Below are 19,880 nucleotides of genomic sequence, written 5' to 3' on the forward strand. Positions count from 1 at the left end.
ATCCCAGGGACCGGGGCTCTGCCAACAGCTGCCTGGGCATGGCCAAGCAGCTTTCAGACAGCCCCTGTAGCCGCCCTTCTCTCTACCACGCGAAGCTACCCCTGACCTACCCCTGGCCAGGCCTTGCTGCACGAGAGCGCTGTGGGGCAGCAGGGGGAGCAGGCAGAGCTGTAGGGCATCGGGGGCGCGCAGGCAGAGCTGGGGGGCTCTGGGGCACCGGGAGGCACAGGCAGAGCTGTGGGAATTAGTTGGGGGCTGTAGGGCAGTAGGGAGCAGGCAGAGCTGTGGGGCAGTGGGGAGGGGCTGTAGGGCAGATGGGGGAGCAGGCAGAGCTGTGGGGGACTATGGGAGGCTGTGGGGCAGTGGGGGGAGCAGGAAGAGCTGTGAGGCAGTGGGGGGCTATGGGGAACTGGGGGAGCAGGGAGAGCTGTGGGGCAGTGGGGGGTTGTAGGGCAGCGGGAGGGAGCAGGCAGAGCTTTGGGGAATCAGTATGGGGCTGTGGGGCAGTGAGGGGAGCAGCAAGGGCTGTGGGGCAGTGGAGGGACCAGGTGAATCTGTGGGGCAGCAGTCTGAGCTGTGCGGCAGCGGGAGGCTCTGGGGCAGAGGGGGGAGCAGGTGCAGCTGTGGGGCAGCAGGGCCTGTAGGGCAGCGGAGGGAGCAGGCAGAGCTGTGGGACAGTGGGAGGCTGTACAGCGGATGGTGGAGCAGGCAGAGCTGTGGGGCAGTGGGGGGCAGTAGGGCAGAGGGAGGAGCAGGCAGACCTCTGGGGAAGCAGGGGCTGTAGGGCAGAGGGGGGAGCAGGCAGAGTTGTAGGGTAGCAGGGGCTGTAGTGCAGAGGTGGGACAGGCAGAATTGTGAGGATCAGTGGGGGGCTGTAGGGCAGTGCAGGGAGCATCAGATATGAGAGGCAGTGGGGTCTATAGGGAAGCAGTGGAAGCAGGCAGAGCTGTTAGGGGCTGTGGGGAAGTGGGGGGAGCAGGCTGAACTTTGGGGATCAGTGGGGGGCTGTATGGCAGCGGGAAACAGGCTGATCAGTGGGGCAGTGGGGTTTTGTAGGGCAGAGGGGGGAGCATCAGAGCTCTGTGGCAATGAGGGGCTGTGGGTAGCGGGGCAGCAGGCAGAGCTGTTGGGCAGCGGGGTTCTGTAGGGCAGAGGTGGGGGCAGGCAGAGCTCTGTGGCAATGAAGGGCTGTGGGGTAGCAGTGGGAGCAGGCAGAGCTGTGGAGATCAGTGTGGGGCTGTAGGGCAGAGGGGGGAGCAGGCAGAGCTGTGGGGCAGCGGTGGGCTGTAAGGCAGAGGGGGGAGCAGGCTGAGGTTTGGGGATCAGCGGGGGGCTGTGGAGCAGCGTGGGGAGGAGACAGAGCTGTGGGGATCAGTCGGGGGCTGTAGGGTAGCGAGGGGAGCAGGTAGAGCTGTGGGTATCAGTGGGGGGCTGTAGGGCAGTGGGGGGAGCATCAGATATGTGGGGCAGCGGGTCTATATGGAAGCAGTGGGAGCAGGCAGAGATATGGGGCAGTGGGGGGCTGTATGACAGAGGGGGAAGCAGGCAGAGCTGTTGGGGGCTGTGGGGGGAGCAGGCAGAGCTGTGGAGATCAGCGGGGGGCTATGTGGGGAACAGGCAGAGCTGTGTGGCAGCGAGGGGCTGTAGGGCAGGGAGGAGCAGGAGGAGCTGTGGGGATCAGTGGAAGGGCTGTGGGGCAGTCAGGGGAGCAGGCAAGGCTGTGGGGATCAGTGGAGGGGTTGTGGGGCAGTGCGGGGAGCAGGCAGAGCTGTGGGGCAGTGGGGGGAACTGGCTGAGCTGTGGGGCAGTGGGGGCTATAGGGCATTGGGTGGAGCAGGCAGAGCAGTGGGGGGCTGTGGGGAAGTGTGGGGAGCAAGCAGAGCTCTGGGTCAGTGGGGGGCTCTGAGGCAGTGGGGGAAGCAGGCAGAGCTGTGGGACAGCGAGGGGTTGTAGGGCGGGGGGCAGGAAGAGCTGAGGGGATCAGTGGAGGCGCTGTGGGGCAGTGCGGGGAGCAGGTAGAGCTGTGGGGCAGTGGGGGGAGCAGGCTGAGCTGTAGTAGGGCAGTGGGAGGCTGTGGGGCAGCGGGTGAAGCAGACAGAGCTTGTGGGGAGCAATGTGGGGCTGTAGGGCAGCGGGGGAGCAGGCAGAGCTGTTGGACAGTGGGGGGCTGTAGGGCAGAGGAGGGAGCAGGCTGAGGTTTGGGGATCAGCGGGAGGCTGTGAGGCAGCAGGGTAGCAGGGGCTGTAGGGCAGAGGGTGGAGCAAGCAGAGCTGTGGGGGGCTGTAAGCCAGCAGGGGGAGCAGGCAGAGCTATGGGCTAGCAGGGGCTGTGGGGTAATGGGGGGAGCAGGCGGAGCTGTGGGGGGCTCCAGGGCAGTGGGCAGAGCTCTGGGGATCTGCAGGGGACTGTGGGGCAGTTCTGGGAGTAGGCAGAGCTGTGGGGATGAGCCGAGGGCTGTAGGGTAGCGGGGGAACAGGCTGAACTCTGGGGATCAGCGGGGGGCTGTAGGGTAGTGGGGAGCCATGGGGCAGCGGGGGCCTGTGTGCAGAGCAAGGGCTGAGCACAGGGCCTGTTACTGTGGGGTGGGGGGCAGGAGCCATCTGTCTGTGGGGCATGGTGGGGAGAGGCTGTCTGTGGAGCCAGGGGCCATCCCGTCCCAAGTTTGGGTGCTCAGCATGGAGCCCCTGGCCATCTCTAGCTCTCCCCCTCCAGCGCCACCCAGCATCTGCTCCCGTCCCCGCTGTGTGCCAATGCCTGGCTCCCCGCGAGGTCTGGGACGGGCACCCTCCCAGCTCTTCTCCCCAGCAGCCTGTGCCGGACATCCCGCACATTCTTCTCCCCCATCTGGGATGGGCACCCCCCACTCTGCTCCCCTCCGCAGGCCTGACACTCCGCTTGAGCAGCAGATGTGGGGTGGGGGAGGCAGGGCCCTAAATTGGGACCATGTGGCGGGGGAGGAGGCAAGTTTCCTGCTGCACAGGAAGCGCTGACGGGAACCAGGCTGCCTGTGAGGGCGGGGGAAGGGGAGCCAGGCTGGCTGGGGCGGTGGGGAAGAGGAGGCGCCAAACATTTGTCTCTCAGTGTATTTCCACTAACACAGCCAGGTCAGCTACCGGCCTGCACTTGCCTTCCCGCAACCGCCCCCCTCCCCCCGGCAGTGCACCCCCCCAGGAGCAGGGCACCCCACAGCCTGGCCAGGACCCCAGCAGCAGCAACACCGCAGTTCCTGGGCCTGGGGTGCAATGGGGTTGTAGGCTGGTCCCAGCGTGGGTAAGGAGAGCACCCCCTACAGGGGCAAGGGGGCCAGCCCTGTGGGCCCGGGAGAACCCCCTGCCCCACATCCTGCTGCACAGCCCCTCATCTATGCTGGCCCAACCCGTGACAACCAGGGAAGAGTGCCCCCTGCTGAGTAGTCCAAGCTGCAGCCCAAGGGGGTCTGGAGTCCCTCTTAAGGCCTGGGCGACTTGGGGGAGCCCTTCCCTGGCTGGGAGACCAGTAGGGCCATGGCTCCAGCACACAGCGGCTGGCAGGAGAGTAGGCCAAGGGCGGCAGGGGCAGAGGCTGGCTTCCGTGGGCTCTACGCAGCCTGGCTGCCCTGAGCATGCTGAGCTCTGGCTCAATGTGCGGAGGAGCGGAGACGTCCGGGTCAGCGCCCTGCTGCCCTTGGGGGCAGGAAGGGGGCGCAGGCTGGCAAGAGTGGAACAGTCTCCTGCCAGCCAGGAGCGGCGCTTCTCTGAGCATTCAGGGGGCCTGGGGTCTTCGGCGGCGGGGGTCCTTCCACTCCGTGGCTTCGGGGCACTTTGGTGGCCAGTCCTGGAGTGAGTGAAGGACCCGCCGCCGAATTTCCGCCAAAAACTCGAAGCGGAAGGACCCCCCGCTGCTGAATTTCTGCCGAGCGCGGCAAAATGCCGCCCCCCAAATTCTGCCGCCCTAGGCAACCGCCTAGGGTCGCCTACTGGAAGCGCCAGCCCTGCTGCCAGCCCCCGTAGGAGCACCATCCCCTTGCCCAGAGGGGACCTGAGGTGCTGGGATCAGACGAGCTGCGCCAGGTTCCCCCAGCGGGGCAGCATTAGGCAGGACTTGAACCCAGGAGTCCAGGAGCACAGCTGGCATCTCCCAGGCTGGGCTGAGGGGATGTGGGGCAGGTCCCCCAGCTCCGTGTGGGGGCCAGAGGAGGAGCTGTGCCATGGCAGGCACAGGGTTAACTCTGCCAGGCTCTCAGGCTGCAGGTGGCGAAGGGGGTGGGGTGGGGGGAGCGGCCAGGTGCTAATGCCTTGACCCACCCGGGTGAGAAGGGGTGGAGTCCTGCTCAGCACTTGGCAAGAGCAAATGGCCAGGGCCAGCTGCAGCAAATGGCCAGGCTGTTCCACTCCCAGCACACCCAACCCAGCCCCAGCTGCCCATCCAGGGGCCATGCTCAGCTCTGCCAGGCTTGCTGCAGGGACTTTCTCAGGTCCTGCAGCCTCTGCGCCTCAGTTTCCTTACCATGAGCTCACTGCCTGAAGGGTGGCAGAGTGGCCAGGAGCAGGGAGCTGGGACTGGGCACAGTGGGGGCTCTGCTGGAAGGCAGAGCAGAGAGCCCAGCAGGGGAGGGGCAGGGGGCTAGCTTGCCCTGGGGCTGGCACTGAGTAGCGTGGGCACTAGGCCTGGGAGTTAAGCTGTGAGGCTGGGGGAAGTGCTGTGGGCTGATCAGTTGTGATGCAGGAGGTGGCTGGGGCAACTGTGCTGCCCCCTAGATCTCTGCAGCCCAGGGTGGAGCCAGCTGGGGCGATGCTGGCCCTGGGTTGGGGGGATGAGCCATGCCAGGGCCGAGCCAGTGAGAACTCCTGCCCCCGAACCCCAGGTACTCCAGTCATCTCCCCTTTGACAGCCTTGTGTGCCCTGTGTGCTCTCCCCACTTCCGGGCTGCCCAGAAAGGCCTGGCTTGTTGGCAGTCGAAGCCGCCCCCAGCCCCAGCTGGCTGGGTCCTGTGCAGGGCAGAGACCCGCAGGGCTTGGCAGAAGAAATGACTGATTGTGTGTGTGCGGGGGGAGCACTGCCTCAATGGGGCTTTGTGCAGGGCTGCCCCACCCAGCCTCTCCAGAGCTCAGCAGCCCAGACCCCCCTGGCGCTGGCAGCGCTGGCGGCACAGACAGCAGTGGGGGCCATGCCAGTCCCTCACCTCGGCAATGCTTACAGGGGAGCTATATGCCTGGGCACAGCCCACAGGGGAGGGGGGTTGTCCCCTGTCCCAGCCTGGCCAGCCAGGGGCTCCAGCGACCCGTGGGGAGGGCAGAGCTCATGCCCAAGTCTGCTCGGGGCTGTGCCCTGCCTCCACCTCCAGTGTTCCCCCCCTACCCCCCACAGGCCGTATGTCTTGCCCTGACTTCTGCATCCTGCCCGTCCCAATGTGAGGGGACGGGGGGCTGGGCATGGCCCCCATGCCCTAACACTGCTGCGCCCAAATGCAGGGTCCTGTTTGCACTCACCCTCACCAGCCAGAGGCCAGGACTGGGACAGGCATTGAGGAAGTGGGCTGAGTGCTGGATTGGCCAGGGAGGCTCTGGGCCCCACTGTCAGGATGTGGATTTTCTAATTCACATTCTGGAGTGATTTTGATTATTCTGAAAAGGAGGGAATTGCAAAAGGGACCAGCCAGGCAAACCGCCCCCTGGCTCGGCTGGTGCTCCTCAGCTCCAACCCGCAGCCCCTGCTAGCCCAGCCCTAGGCTCCCTCCACAGCTCTGGCAATGCCCCTCACTCCTGACCCACAGCCCCTGCTAGCCCAGCCCCAAGCTCCTGCCAGCTCTGGTGATGCCCCTCACGACCCGCAGCCCTGTATTAATGGGCAGCGCAGGGAGAGATCGGTGTGCCATTGTTGAGGGGCAGTGCCAGTGTACCATGGCCATGCACAGAGCTGGTGCTCGTGGGGGGGGAACAGATGGGGATACCCAGCTCCCTGGTCCTGTGGTGGCTACAGAGGGGTGGGGGGTACCGCCACATGCTGACATCAGCCTGCCCTTGTGTCCCCACCAGTATGGCCAGGAGACATGGAGCTGCTGGCATCGGGTTGAGGTGCCCGGGATCGGCGCCCACAGGGAGGAGCTGAGCCTGCAGGAGCTCCTGGACCAGCTGCAGGTGACCCTTCCCCCCACCCCCCGCCAGACCCTGGGCTGTGGGAACAGGCCTGTGCCCCCTCCATCCTGCTGACCCCCCCTTTCCCTCTGGGACCTGAGCCCTGTCCCCACTGCCTAGAGGCAGTGGCTGGGCCTTGGGCAGTCTGCCCCCACCCCAGGCAGGCACTCACCTCCCCCACAGCTCTCACCCACCCCCTACCCAGGTCTCTCTGGGGTGCCCACTGCCAGACATGGCTGCTTGGGAAGGTCTTGGCTGGCCCACTTTCTCCAGACAGCCCCCTGCATGCTGGCCTAGTCCAGGCACATCCAGTCTGGGACTTGTGCTGGGGGGAGCCACTGATGCTACCCAATGGCTAGAGAAACAGCCTCGTCTGGGGCTTGGGAGAGACCCGGGGATGGGGGGAGACCCCCCACTTACTCCTTTTTTCCTATTCCACAAAAGCCTATGGGAAGCGAGTGCCCAGTGCTGGGCCTGGCACTGACCTGCCTCATCCTTGTCGCCCCTCCTGCCTTACAGGGGGTGCACGGTCTGCCAGTGCGTACAGTGCTGTGTGGGGTGACCATTCTCTATGCCAGCTTCTGGGCCAAGCAGAAACGCGAGGCACAGCTCGCCCGCAGGTAGGCGTTGTCTGGGCCTCTGGGCTGGCACCCGGCTCTCCTCTGGCCCTGGGCTGGCTGCCCTCCCTCTGCAGGGGGCTGATGGGTCTGCAGCAGGGGGCATCACCCCACGAGCCCCCATCCCGAGTGAGGTCCTGGGGACCAGCACCAGCTCCCCCGCTACCAGCTCCTGCGTAACCCACTGCCCTTCCCCTGCCAGTCGCCAGGACTCCAGCTCCCCCTGCCCCTCCCTCCCTCTCCCCCTCTCCAGGGCTCCAGTTCTGCCCCCTGCTGCCCCTCCCCCCACTCACCAGGACTCCAGCTCCCCCCCTTCTCTGACAGCTGCATCACTGGCTCCCAGCCAGTCTGACCACTGGGTAAACATCCTGCTTCCTGCATCGGGACCCCCGCCCGGCCCCTTGCTGGCTGCACTCAGCAGGAAGGCCCTGAGGGCCAGGTGGCATTGCCCTCAGGCCTGGCCATGGGAGCTCCTCCAGCCAAAGACCCCTGCCAGCACCCCTGGGCTCGGCGAGGAGCAGGACTGGGACTAGGGTCAGCATGGGGAGGGGCGCTAGGGGAGCCTGGCGAGGGGCAGGGATCAACCCCCGCAGGGCTGACATGGGAAGTCACTCAGAGCTTGGGGTGTTGCCCCAGGCAGGCCAGCTGGATGCCCACAGAGAGGGGGTCTTCAAACCTGGCTTCGGGTGCTTGGACCCCAGCCCCCTCCCCAGCCAGGGCTGTGCTCACTGGCACTGCCAAGTCTCCACTGATGCAGGGTCGCCAGGGGGTTGACTGGCACAGCCTCTGGGCATATACACTGGGCCTGGTTCCTGCTGGATGTCCCGTGGCTTATTCACCCTTCCCCTTCCCTAGACTGACGCAGCTGGTGGGCGGCCCCTCTGGAGCAGCCTGGCCGCCCCCCCGGATCCTGGTGCTGGACCTGGTCTGTGAGGACCAACAGGACGACGACGTCTTACCGCCCGTGCATGTTCGGCTGCCCTGTGGCTGAGCGAAGCCTGCTGCTGGGCGTCTCCCTAGGCACAGACAGGCAGCAGGGGCTTGGCTGTATGCTACAGGGCCCCTGAGATGCTCAGCAGGACGCTGGCCCCCTTCTCACCAGCCTGGCAGTGGAGAGCCCAGGATGTAGATGGGCGCACTAGGAGCAAGGCCTGCCCCCACCCCCCTACAGCTAATAAACCCCTGCCCCGTCAGTAGGAGCCAGAGGACTGCTCATTCGGGGGGGGGGGAGGGGGGGAGGGGGAGGGTTGGGCAGTGCCTCCATCTGTTAACTCACCTGCTGCAATTCTCCTGCTGAAATGGGGAGGGGCATAACAGGTTCAATAGCCCCACTCCCCGGGCAGCTTCTGGAACAGCGAGGGGCCTGGCTGGAGGTGTTTCAAGGACCCCCTAGTCCCGGGACAGTCTGGCACCAGCGCCAACTCTGTGCCACAAATCAGGGTCCAGCCTGGTGCCGCCTCATGGGAGCTGGGCATGGCAGCCTCGGATGGGCAGGGGCAGAACAGCTTGGCACCCCCCACCAGCAGCTCCCTGGCAGCTGGCGAGGGAAAAGGGGGAAATCGGCATTTCAATGGGTGTGCCCTGTGCATGCAGCATGATTGTGCAGCACGCAGTGTATGCATGTGCACTGTGGGGGTGTGCATGTGCGTGCATTGATCATTCTGTGTGTGTGGGTGCGTGCACTGTGTGTGCACCATCTGGGTGAGCCAGGCTCCCTCCCCTGCCCCAGTGCAGGCTGCAGCCATCCAGGTGAAGCTGGCACAAAGCCCCTGGTGAGGACAAGAGCACACTGGGCCAGTGACGGGCTCTGGCCGTACCCGGCGCTGCCCCCTCTCTCCCAAGCATGGGCTCCGGCTGTGCGTTCCATACAAAAGCTGTTTGTTTATTTACATAGCCGGGTACAAATGCAGAGCTGGGACAGGAATGTGCCAGGGGTGGGACTAAATGTAGCCAATAATGTCATTGCAGATGATTGGCTGCCGGCTGCGGCTGTTCAGGAGGGCAGCAAAGCGGGTGCAGTCAGTGGTGAGCTTGGCAATGTCGCCGTGTGACTGGTGGAAGAGGGGTCCCTGCGCCCGCCCACCGAGGCCCCCTGGGCCAGAGAGGTGCTTGGGGCCAGGCTGGGGGGCGGTGGGGCCCCTGGGGCGTGCCAGGCTGGCCAGCTTGCGCCGCACGTTGCCCGAGAGGCTGAGTAAGAAGCTGTGGGGCTTGGCCAGCCGGCGGGGCAAGACACTCTCCTCAGGCAGGTCCATCCAGTTCTCCACCAGGTCGGCAAAGCAGTTATCACCCAGCACGAGTGGCTGCCGGTTGCGGCTCTGTGAGAGCAGTGCCACAGTCCAGTCCTGTGTGTCCGCCGGCTCCAGCACCCGCCACTGCTCCAGGCAGGCATCTGAGGTGGACTTGGGCCGGACCCGCCGGCCAGGGGCCTGGCTAGGGCTGCTGCGGAGGAAGCCCCCCGTGGAGAGCCTGTGTGCCCGCTGGCAGGAGGGCGGGGGGTTCCTGCGCAGCACTGGCCCCTCCTCCTCCCGCCACGTGCCCCCTGACACCTCCGAGTAGCCCGAGTCGAACTCCAGGCTCCTCTCACTAGCGGGCGGCGCGCACTCCTCCTCCTCCGCCAGCTCCAGGCAGCAGGCAGAGTCTGCCTCTGAGACAGCCGATGCCCGGTTCTCTGCAGGCTGCTCCCAGCAGGGCCGGGGGGGAGCTGGTGCCAGCTTGCGGGGGCCCAGCTGTGGAGCTGGGCCTGGCACCTGCTTCAGCTCATGCAGAGTCCGCATCATGCCCTGCATCTGGTCCCGCAGCGTGTCCCCCGCCGCCCGCAGGTACAACTGTGGGGAGAGGAACATGGTGACGTCATCGCTGCCCTGCCGGACTGGCCCCCCAGGCAGCATGGCTGGCCCATCCCCTATCCCCCTAACAGCTCCATCTCCCATCTCCATCAGCCCCATCACCATCCCAACAGCCCTGTCCGCCCAACAGCCCTTCCACCCACCATCCGTCCTGACACCTCCAACAACCCCATCTCCCCAGCAGCCTTGTCTCCCGTCACCTGTCCTGACACCTCCAACAACCCAGTCCCCCACCTCCATCAGCCCTGTCACCACCCCAACAGCCCCATCTCCCTCACAGCCCCGTCACCCGTTCCAACACCTCCAACAGCCCCATCCTCCGCCTCCATCAACCCCATCCAGACACCTCCAACAGCCCTGTCCCCCACCTCCATCAGCCCCATCAATGTCCCAACAGCAGCCCCATCACCCATCCCAACACCTCCAACAGCCCCTTCCCCCATCTCCCTCAAGCCCGTCCCAACCGTCCTGCCACCCATCACCCGTCCTGACACCTCCAACAGCCTCATCCCCTACCTCCATCAGCCCCGTCCCTGCAGCAATTGCCCCGTCCCCCACCTCCATCAGCCCTATCAATGTCCCAACAACCCTGTCACCCATCACCAGTCCCAACACCTCCCAACAGCCCTGTCCCCCGTCCCAACAGCTCCATCCCCCACCTCCATCAGCCCTGTCCCAACACCTCCAACTGTCCCGTCCCCTGCCTCCAACAACCCCATCCCCCGGCCCGACACCTCCAACAGCCCCATCCCCCGCCTCCAGCAGCCACGTCCCCTATCACTTGTCCCAACACCTCCAACAGCCCTGTCCCCTCAAAAAGCCCCATCACCATCCCCTGCCTCCAACCGCCCCGTCACTGTCTCCCCCATCCCAACACCTGTCACCCTGTCCGCAGTCCTGGTCCTCTCCAATGCTCTCCCAGCACCGGCCCAATGGCAGCAAGGCCCCCCGGAGCCAGGATGGGATGGACATTCAGGGATTATTGGCTGGGGCCCAGCCCCATGGGCCAGGTCGTTCCATGGCAGCGACCCTGTCCCCAGTGACCGGCTATGGGACACCAGAGTGCCCACCCCATCCACCACCTGCCACCCCACATACCCCCTGCCCTGTCCCCACGACCCCCATCCACCTCCCTGCCCCGTCCTCATGCCCTCATACACCCTTTACCACCCCACACCCCATCCACCCCGTCCTGTCCCCTTCCCCCATTCACCTCCCGCCCCATCCCCCATGCTCCCATCCCCTATCCCCACACTCCCCATCCACCCTCTGCCCCCATCCATCCCTGCTCCATCCCCACACCCCATGCCTCCTGCCATCCCCACCCCCTAGCCACATGCCCCTATACACCCCCTGCCACCCCACCCCCCCATCCATCCCCCTTACTGTCCCCACACACCCCATATGCAACCACAACCTCATATACACCATGCCCCACATCCCCTTCCTCTATACACCCTCTCCATGTCCTTCCCCCATACACCCTCTGCCCTTTCTCCACACCTCCCATAAACACCCCACCACCACCTATACACCCTGCCCCACACCCTCCCCCATCCCCACACCCTACCCCCACACAAATGCTGTTCCCCCCCCATGCTCACCAAGCACTGGCTGCAAGGAGCCCCCCTCTGATCCCCATGTCACTCAGCCCCCAGGGGAGCCCCCAGACAACTCACCAGGCTCTGGGCTCCTGGGCAGCGAGCCCAGCTGGGCCCAGGGCCCCCAAAGCTGGAGCTGAATCCCTGTCCCCTCTCTGGGTGGTCACAGGAGCTGCCCTGGGAGATGCCCGGGTTGGGCTGGGCATTCGAGCAGTGGTCTCTGTGGTTGCAGCAGTGTCTGCCCGGGTTGGGTGTGGAGCTGCAAGGGGGAGCCGCACACGCAGGGCCCCGCTGCCCGGACGTGCACTCAGCCCCGGGGCACCACTTTCCTGCTGCTCCTGCACCAAGTGGGCCCATCCCTGCCGCATGCTGCAGCATGTTGGGGTGAGCAAGCAGCTGCCCCGCCGCGTCGGCAGCTGCAGCTCCAGCCCCAGCCCCAGCCCAGCCCAGCCCAGCCGCTGGGACATGACAAATAGAGACGGCAGCTGGAGTTACACAAGCTGGGCCTGGCCAGAGACGCTGGGTGCCCAGGAGAGCCCAGCGCTGGGGGACAGAGGGAAGGGGCACCACATGGGCCTGGCCCGGAGCGGTGTGGAGGGACCCTGGCTCCCACCGACCCCTGGGAATTCCTCGGGGCTGGCATGTACCACTGGCAAAGGGCCATGAGCCAGGGCCTGGGGCAGCCGTGGGCCACACTCCACCGGGACGCGCCAGCAGCGCGGGATGATGTGCGCTCTGGGGGCCATCGGAGCTGTCCCACACAGCCAGCACAGGCATCGGGTCCGGGGAGGAGGGAGCTGAACTGCTCACCAGGGCCAGGCACACATGGGGCACCAGCCATGCCAACAGGCACCCTCTGATGGGATCTGCTAAGGTCCCCTTGTCAGTACCAACCCCTGCAGTCACACCCAGACGGCTGGGCAAACCTCGGGGCTGGGCAAACATCCCTCACGGACACACACGAGTGTGCCAGAACTGGGAACTGAACCCACGAGTCTGGACTCCTTGGCCTGGCTCTAACCACTAGCCCCCACTCCCGCCCAAGGCAGGGAAGCAAACCCTGGAGTCCTGACTCCCAGCCCCGCCAGGTACACAGAGGAGCGCGCTGTGTGGTAGGTGGCCAGCAGGGACATGCCGCGGCTGGAGTGCCAGGAGCCTTGCCAAGGGCAGGCCATGAGGCCATGGGAGCAGAAGCATTTGGGGCCTTAACAAGGCGATCCCGGCCTGAGAGGCTCCCTAGTGCTCCAGCTCTGTGCTTTGGGGTGGGGCTCCTCCTGCTTCCAGCCACCCCCACATCCCACCGTGCCTGCCAGCCACCACGCCTCCCCCTCCGCGCCCTGACTGAGGGCGTTGCTGCACTTCCCGCAGGGAAACACTGGCAATTCCAGAACTTGGCAGCTCAGCCCCTCTGCCTGTTGCAGCCCCAAGCCCTGGAAATCTCCTGCACTACTGCACCACGAGGGGCTGCTCACCCAGTCGCCCCGTGGCTCCACCCTCATGTCCCTGACCGTGAGCGATGGCACCACAGCTCGGGCTCAGTCCCTTTGTCCTAGAAATGAGTCGGTGACTCCCACTTGCTGGCTGAGGGCAGCTGGGCTGCAAGGCATGGGGTGTGCAGACTGCCCTGGGTCCTGGGGGGCTGGATGGACCCAGGGCAGGTCCAGCTCCACAGTCCCTGCAGGCAGGGCAGGGCCGGGCCCTTTCTCATTTGCTCCCGGCTCTTCTGGGCCACGCCAGCCGAGGTCCTGGCCAAACGCAGCCCTGCAGGGGGTAGCTTGGGCAGCTGGTCCCGGCAGCCTGGCATCCAACATGCCATGGAAACCGTCTATCATTTGGCTCCGCCAAAGCTCCAACCTGAACTGGGGCCAGGTTTGCCCAGAGCTACCAGAGGATTGAGGGCATCAGGGCCACATGCTCCCCAGGGGCCAGGGAAATTGCCCTACCAAGCGTGCAGACCCACATGGGCCCAGAGACAGCAGGGCTAGTGCCAGGGGCCCACTCCCATAACAGAGGCCATGCCCAGGGCTCCAGAACAGCCACAGGATCTGCCCGTTCATCCCTAGCCCCAGCCCAGGGACACGGCAGACCCTACAGGAGGGAGACATGGGACCAAGTGACAGGGCCCAACAGCACCTCTGCCACTGCCAGTCAGGGTTGAACTGGGGCCAGCTTGGGTGGATTGGCTTCCCGAGTTCTGACATCACTATCCCCTCCGGTGGATTGGCTCGCCCAGCTCTGATGTCACTATCCCGTTGGGCAGATTGGCTCCCCCAGCTCTGATATCACTATCCTATCACCCAGCAACCAGTTGTTCAGCAGTCAGCACTTTCTTGACATCAGATGTAAAACAACAAAAATGGCTTCCTGTGTCAGCCACCTGCGAGAGGAGGAACCCCTGCTGCTCCTCCCCTGCCCGCAGGGACCACCCAACCCCGGACACAAAGCACACGCGCCTGCTGCCCCATGCAGGTAAAAGTGCATGTGGGTGCCCAGAGATGTGTGTGTGTGTGTGTGCACAGCCCTGCCCAGGGACCCTGCCCTGCGCCAGCACAGCCCACCCACCCGGGGGCCAAAAACCAGGTTTTCAGAGGTGCCCAGGGACTTGGGGAGCCCTGAGACCAGCAGCGGGCAGTACCCAGGTCACATGGAATCAGGCCCCTGAGGCCAGCAGGGGAGAGGGGGGGCCTGTGCCTGGGTCACACGGGATCAGGCCCCTGAGGCTGGCTGGGGAGGGGGGGGGGGAAATCAGGCCCCTGTGGCTTCAAGCGTCAGTCCCCAAGTCCTTGGTCACGTTTTGACGCCAGTAACTGCGAGCGGGTCACACTCTGCCCCCCGCCAACGCCCCCAGTCCCCCACCTCATGGCAGGGCAGCCTAGCGCCCACCTCCCAGGGGGCAGTCAGTTCCTCCCCCGCCCCATGCAGAGAGGGCAGGGTTGGAGCCGGGCTGAGCCCCCGGGCATGGAGCTCCCGGAGCCAGCGGAGCAACAGGAGGGCTGGGGGCAATCCGGACCCTGCTAGGGTCCCGGGGGTCCCAGAGTCGGGCAGGCCCAATCGCAGGGGCTGGAGGTAGCTCTGGTCCAGCACAGCCTCTGGCCCGACACTGTGGCCTGACCCTGGTGACGCCCAGCCTGGGGCTGCCCGGCCCCCCGTGCAGCTCTGGGCACAGGAGCGGGCAAGGCTGGCATGTGCCCAGCGCGGGCAGGCGACCGAACCCAGCGGTGCCAGGCGTGGTCCGGGCAGAGCTGATCCCCAGTACTCCAGGCACGTCCCTGGCCTCTGCCCTGCATCCTCGGCGCCCTTCCCCGGGCTAGCCCCGCCGCTGCCAGGGGGCCGGCCGGACCCGCTGCCCTCCCGGGCCCAGCGCGCCCCGAGTCTGGCCACTCACCACTTCTGCCCGGAGGCGACCGAGCGAGGCGTCCAGCCGGGCGCGGCGCATGTCGGGGTTGGGGGGGGGCTAACCAGGCAGCCCTGGTGCGCGCAGGAAGCCCCGGGCGCCCCGCCAGCCCGGCGCTCGGCGCTGGCCCGGAGCTGCGAGCTGGATCCCAGGCGCTCGCTGTCCCAGGCCCGGCCCTCGGCCCGGAGCAGCCAATGAGCCCCGGTCTCCCCCGACCGGGGGGCCGGGCCGGGCCAATGGGAGGCCGCAGTAACATGACTCCTGGGGCGGCGGGGGCCTGAGTCCGCTAGGGGCATCCCCGGGACTGGCCGGGGCCAGACGGCGCGAGGGGCCCCGGCAGGGGGCCGGCCCCTCCAGCTCTGGGCAACCTAGGCACAACGGGTATCAACCCCCCCCAAGCCAGAGCACCATGGACACAGCAGCCCCGGGCACCAGCCCTCCAGCCCTGGGCACCGTGGGCACCAGCTCCACCCAGCCCTGGGCACGGAAGGCACAAGCCCAGTTGCAGAGCGCTGGGGGGTGGGCGCGGGGAACAGGCAGTTGCAGAGTTTTGGGAGGGCTCTGGGTGAGTGGGGGCTTGGGGTGAGCATGGGGTGTGGGGGGAGGAAGCCTGGGGGGGGGACAGGCATTTGCAGAGCTCTGGGTGGGCGGGGGGCTGTGGAGGGTGGATGCGGGGCTGGAGTGCGGAGGGGACAGGCAGTTGATGGGTGGTGGCTGGTGCTCGGCTGGAATCTCTGGGCAGTCCACACAGAGGGTGCCCCCACTGGGCGTGCTGAGATTGCAGGGACAGCTGATGGTAGACAGGGCCTGCGCTAGGTTTTTTGCTGCCCCAAGCAAAAAAAATTTTGGCTGCTCCCCACCCCAGCCCTGGACTCTCACGTCCCCACCCCCTGCTGCCCCAGCTCTGGGCTCTCTCTTCCCCCCCCCACACACACACACCCTGCTGCCCCAGCCCTGGGCTCCCCCCCCCCACCAGTGGTGACTCCGCCCGCTCCCCCCTCGCCTCCAGCCGGTCCGGCACTGGCAGGGTCGGGGTAAGCAGTGGGGCTCCCGGCCCGTGCCTCAGCCCAGGGTCCCTCCAGCCAGGGCTCCCGCCTCCAGGACCGTCTGGGACCCAGGAGGGCAGAGCCGGGGAATCGCCCTGGCAGGGGGCTGAGGAGCCGGGGCAGGGTAGCTCCAGAGGGAGTGGAGCCCAGAGAGCGGGACCTGGGCCCCACGGCAGCACCCTGCCCTCTATGGCCCTGCTGCTGCTGCTGCTTCTGGCTGCCCTGCTGCAGTCCCTGGACAGCTTGGGCCACTTCGCCCAGCCCCGCTGGGGGGCGGCCACCCTGTGGCACCTGCAGGCGGCTCCGTGTGCCCCTAGGGCGGCCCCCAGTGAGTGTCCCCCTCTGGGAGCCTGCCCAGCTCAGCCACAAGGTGCGGCACTGCTCCCCCGCGGCACGAACTGCAGCGGTCCCAGGGCGCCCCCCCCCGCGCACAATGCGCTGCTGCTGCCAAGGCTGGCTCTAGGCTTTTGCCGCCGGAAGCATGGCCGGCTCCAGGCACCAGCCGACCAAGCATGTGCTTGGGGCGGCACCTTGTAAGGGGTGGCCAATCTTGGGGTGGTGGGGGGCGCTTGGGTTTTTGTTGTTGTTGTTGTTTTTGTTTCGGCCGGGCAGCACTCGGGGGGTGGGTTGTTTGTGTTTCGGTGGCATGGCGTGGCACTGGGGGGGGGTGTTCCGGTGACGTGGCACAGGGGGGGTGGTGTTTCAGCGGTGCAGTGCTCTTTTTTTTTGTTTGGGGCGGCAAAAAAGTTAGAGCCGGCCCTGGCCGGAAGCAATCAACCAATAAATAAATAAATAAAAATGGCCAGAATGCTACCCTTGAAAATGTGCCACCCCAAGCACGTGATTGGTGCCTAGAGCCGGCCCTGGTCACAGAGGACCAGGCTGCCCCCTTTGGGGGAAAAGAGGGGCACTGTGTATGCAAATCGCTCAATAAACTAGTTTGCGTTTTGGCAAATAATTTGCATATTTGTATATAACCCTAAACTCCGTTTAAAATCTGTTGGTTTAGTTCTGGCAAGCCCCTCCTGCCATCCAGTTGCCAGACTGGCACCCCTGAGCTGGGGGAACTGCAAGGCCCTTCACAGCCACAGCACAGAGCTCCCCACACCTGCGGCAGCAGTAGACCGTTGTCCTTTGTGCCGAGCAGGAGAGTGCACAACCTGCCTTCTGCAAACACAAATGTTTGCTAGAATGTTGGAGCCAGGACTCCTGGGTTCTGTCCCTGCCCTGGGAGGGGAGTGGAGAAAAGGGGGAGTTCTAATGGGTTGGGGGGGTGGTTGGGATTCCTGGGTTCCATCCCTGGCTTTGGGCAGGGAGTGGGGATCTTGTGACCAGAGTACTGGTTCAAGCAGCATAGCCTAGCCCGTAGACATGGCACCTTCATTGGACAAGGCGGCAAGGCCACAGGGCAGAGCTGTGGGGCTGGTTGGGGCTGACCCTGCCATGGAGGGCTGTTTGCAGGCTCACACTGGGCTGTCCTGCTCCATGCCACTCCCTGAGCTCGCCGTGCCTTTGTCCTGGGGTGCCCTGGCATGGCAACAGCACGTGTTACAGCCCATCAGCCAGAGGCCCCTGCTTAGAGCCCAGGCCCCATGCTACTCTGGGGCAGCCCCATGGAGCTACTGGCGCCCCCCACTGGATAGAAGTTTACACAGCAGGATTTAAAGCAGTGGTCCCCAAACTTAATTTGTTGCAAATCCCCCTCCCTTTGGTTGTACTGTAATCTGTCTCTGCCCCCCAGGGGCTGGGAGCCAGGAGTCCGGCTACGGTTGGGGGCTGAGGTCAGGGACAGAAGCCGAAGCGGGAGCCTTGGTTGGGGGTGGGGCATTTTCCTGATGTGTTTCCTGCGTCCAGTCCTTCTGGCCTAAGGTGCCAGCAGTCTTCTGCCTGCAACAACTCCCTGGCTTAGGGGTCCCTGGTTCAGCCCCCAGTTCCAGCTCCCTCCCAGGGCGCGAACGCCAACCCCTGCTCCCTCCCAGTCCCTGCTCTCTCCCAGCCCCTGGCCCCCAAACCCTGCTCCCTCCCAGCCCCCAGCCCCTGACCCCTGTTCCCGTTCAGCCACTGGCCCCCCTGTGATGCTCTGTACCTCAGGGGAACACCCAGCACCCCCGTGTTCATCCTTGTAAAATGATTGTGTGGTATCTAAGGCAAAGTTTGTAGTGTTCGGTGTCTTCAGAAGGCTCATGATCCACTGAGCATTGTTGTTATAGTGATGTTGTAGGTTATAATTTCATATATATAATTATGAGGCTGAAAATGTGTCCTCGTGGCTTAAAATAAGCCCAAGCATAAACTCTCTAAGAACAGAGGGGCAGTTCACACCGCATCAAGGCATGTTTAGGACAAACCCAGCCCGGCCTCACAGGAACAAAGGACACTGGCCTAGGCAGCAACAAAGGATCTGTTGGACTCTCAAGTGAGATTTGTTATGCTTTGATTTATAATCACTTAACATTTATCTTTGCAGTTAGTAAGTCTGTTTGTTTATTCTAGCTGAAGCAGTGCATTTGGTTTGAAGCATGTCAGAGACTCCCCTTGGGATGACAAGTCTGATACATATAAATTTCTTTGTTAAATTGATGAACTCATATAAGCTTGCAGCGTCCAACAGACATAACTGGACACTGCAAGACAGCGGTTCCTAGGGTTGTGTCTGGGACTGGAGATATTGGCGAGTGTCATTCGGTTGCACAATCCAAGGAACAGCTTACATGCCAGAGGCTGTGCATGAACAGCCCAGGAGTGGGGGTTCTCACAGCATAGCAGGGTAAGGCTGGCTCCCAGAGTCAAGGATTGGAGTGACCTAGCAGATCACTGGTCCAGATAACACCAGGGGAACATTACAGTGGCACAGTGAGCAGTGTATATGTGCAGCTTGTTACTCCAAGTGGAGTTTACATTTTAAGCACTGATATTTGTGATTTTAAGTGAGTCTTAAGTGCAGTGGCTAAGAACAGTCAGGAGGAAGTCACAGTTTTGTTATTTTCTGTTTGCTTATTTCGGGAAAGGGAAGTAGGAACAGAAAAACAGGAAAGTGAGTGAAAGCAGTGAAGCAATTGCAAAGTTTGGGCTTTTTGGAATGAAGTCTGCAGAACAGAAGAGGGAGCACCAGACATTATTGTAGCTGAAAGAACTTGAGAGAAAAGGAAAAGGAAAAGAGGCAGCCAGAGAAGAGGCTGCATACAAAAGGGCCATGGTAGAAAAAGAGAGAGAGAGAGAGAGAGAGAGAGAGAAAAGAAAAAGAAAGAGAGAAAACACACCAACTGGACCTGCTAGAGAAACAGAAACAGAACCCCCGACTGCAAAAACTCCCATCAATCCAAAAATCCACAAATGGGAACATTTATGTCCTGCATACAGTGAAGATGATGATATTGCTGAATATCTGACTACCTTCGAAAGGCTGCATGTAATACATGAAATCCCTGATGATAAGAGAGTTCCTACCCTGATTGCAAGATTAACTGGTAAAGCTTGAAATGTATTTGTAACCCTTCTGCCCATCTAAGTTGGCAGCAACAAGGGCCGGGTTCTGTATCTAGGGGTTCCGTTTCAATAACGGAATGCAAAACCGGCTCGAGACCCCACCCAGTGACCTGGGACAATTACATACCACCCCCTGGGCGCCCCTAAGAGACAATACTTCCCCTCTCGCAAGCACGGAGTCTGAGTGTAACAGAAAATGTTTAATAACATGAGGTAAATGACATCAGCATTAAATTGGAAAAAACACCACAAACAGGATTCATAACACAAACCATGAGCAAAAAACCCACCCCAGCAAGTTGGGCTGTGTCCTTTCCCTTGGGTTCTTCAAACCAGCAACCCAAGGTTCACCAAAGTCCCAGAAGTCCAACAACCCCCCAAAGTCTCTGTCCCTGGTCAGTGCAGCCCCAGAGTTCAGGGGAGTGGGGCACGCAGGGTGTTAAGGGGCACCTTACGTGATCCGAGGCCGACGGGATTCCGCCGCAGCCTTCACCACGAGCCGCTCCACTCCACCAGCTGCCCCGTGAGCTGCTCCCGCCGTCCCACGAACTGCTCTGGCAGCTGCTCCACTCTGCTCACCGACCTGTGAGCCGCTCAGCTCTGCTCCACTTCAGCCGTCCCTTGGGCTGCTCCCACAAGGCTCCGCTCTGCTAGCTGCTCCTCCAGCCACTCCGCTCCGCTCGCAAGGCTCCACTCTGCTTGCTGCTCCGCCAGCCGCTTAGCAATATAGCTTCAGGCTCCCCCACTAGCTAACACAGCCTCAGTGATCTCAGCTCT

General features: G+C 63.7%; 2 protein-coding genes across 6 annotated transcripts in view; one reads left to right on the plus strand and one right to left on the minus strand.

The window, feature by feature from the left end:
* Positions 1–7,923, plus strand: part of UBA7 (ubiquitin like modifier activating enzyme 7) — a 68,579-nt gene extending 60,656 nt beyond the window's left edge. For all 4 annotated transcript variants that reach the window (XM_054035411.1, XM_054035412.1, XM_054035413.1 and 1 more), the window contains 3 exons: positions 6,015–6,116; positions 6,633–6,733; positions 7,586–7,923. In XM_054035411.1, coding sequence (XP_053891386.1) covers positions 6,015–6,116; positions 6,633–6,733; positions 7,586–7,721 — 339 coding nt within the window. In that variant the 3' untranslated portion in view covers positions 7,722–7,923. The remainder of the gene's footprint in view (positions 1–6,014; positions 6,117–6,632; positions 6,734–7,585) is intronic.
* A 668-nt stretch (positions 7,924–8,591) lies between these two features.
* Positions 8,592–14,745, minus strand: INKA1 (inka box actin regulator 1). 2 transcript variants are annotated; one of them, XM_054034591.1, is made up of 2 exons: positions 14,563–14,745; positions 8,592–9,555 (listed from the first exon to the last, which is right to left on the minus strand). In XM_054034591.1, exons 1-2 carry the CDS (start codon positions 14,611–14,613, stop codon positions 8,671–8,673), a joined length of 936 nt encoding a protein of 311 aa, XP_053890566.1. In that variant the 5' UTR covers positions 14,614–14,745; the 3' UTR covers positions 8,592–8,670. The 2 variants fall into 2 exon arrangements, with proteins under 2 accessions (XP_053890566.1, XP_053890565.1); XM_054034590.1 differs by lacking the exon at positions 14,563–14,745 and adding an exon at positions 11,256–14,555.
* Between the last annotated feature and the right edge of the window lie 5,135 nt (positions 14,746–19,880).

Source organism: Malaclemys terrapin, chromosome 7 (genome assembly GCF_027887155.1).
Source record: "Malaclemys terrapin pileata isolate rMalTer1 chromosome 7, rMalTer1.hap1, whole genome shotgun sequence".
Taxonomy (NCBI): domain Eukaryota; kingdom Metazoa; phylum Chordata; order Testudines; family Emydidae; genus Malaclemys; species Malaclemys terrapin.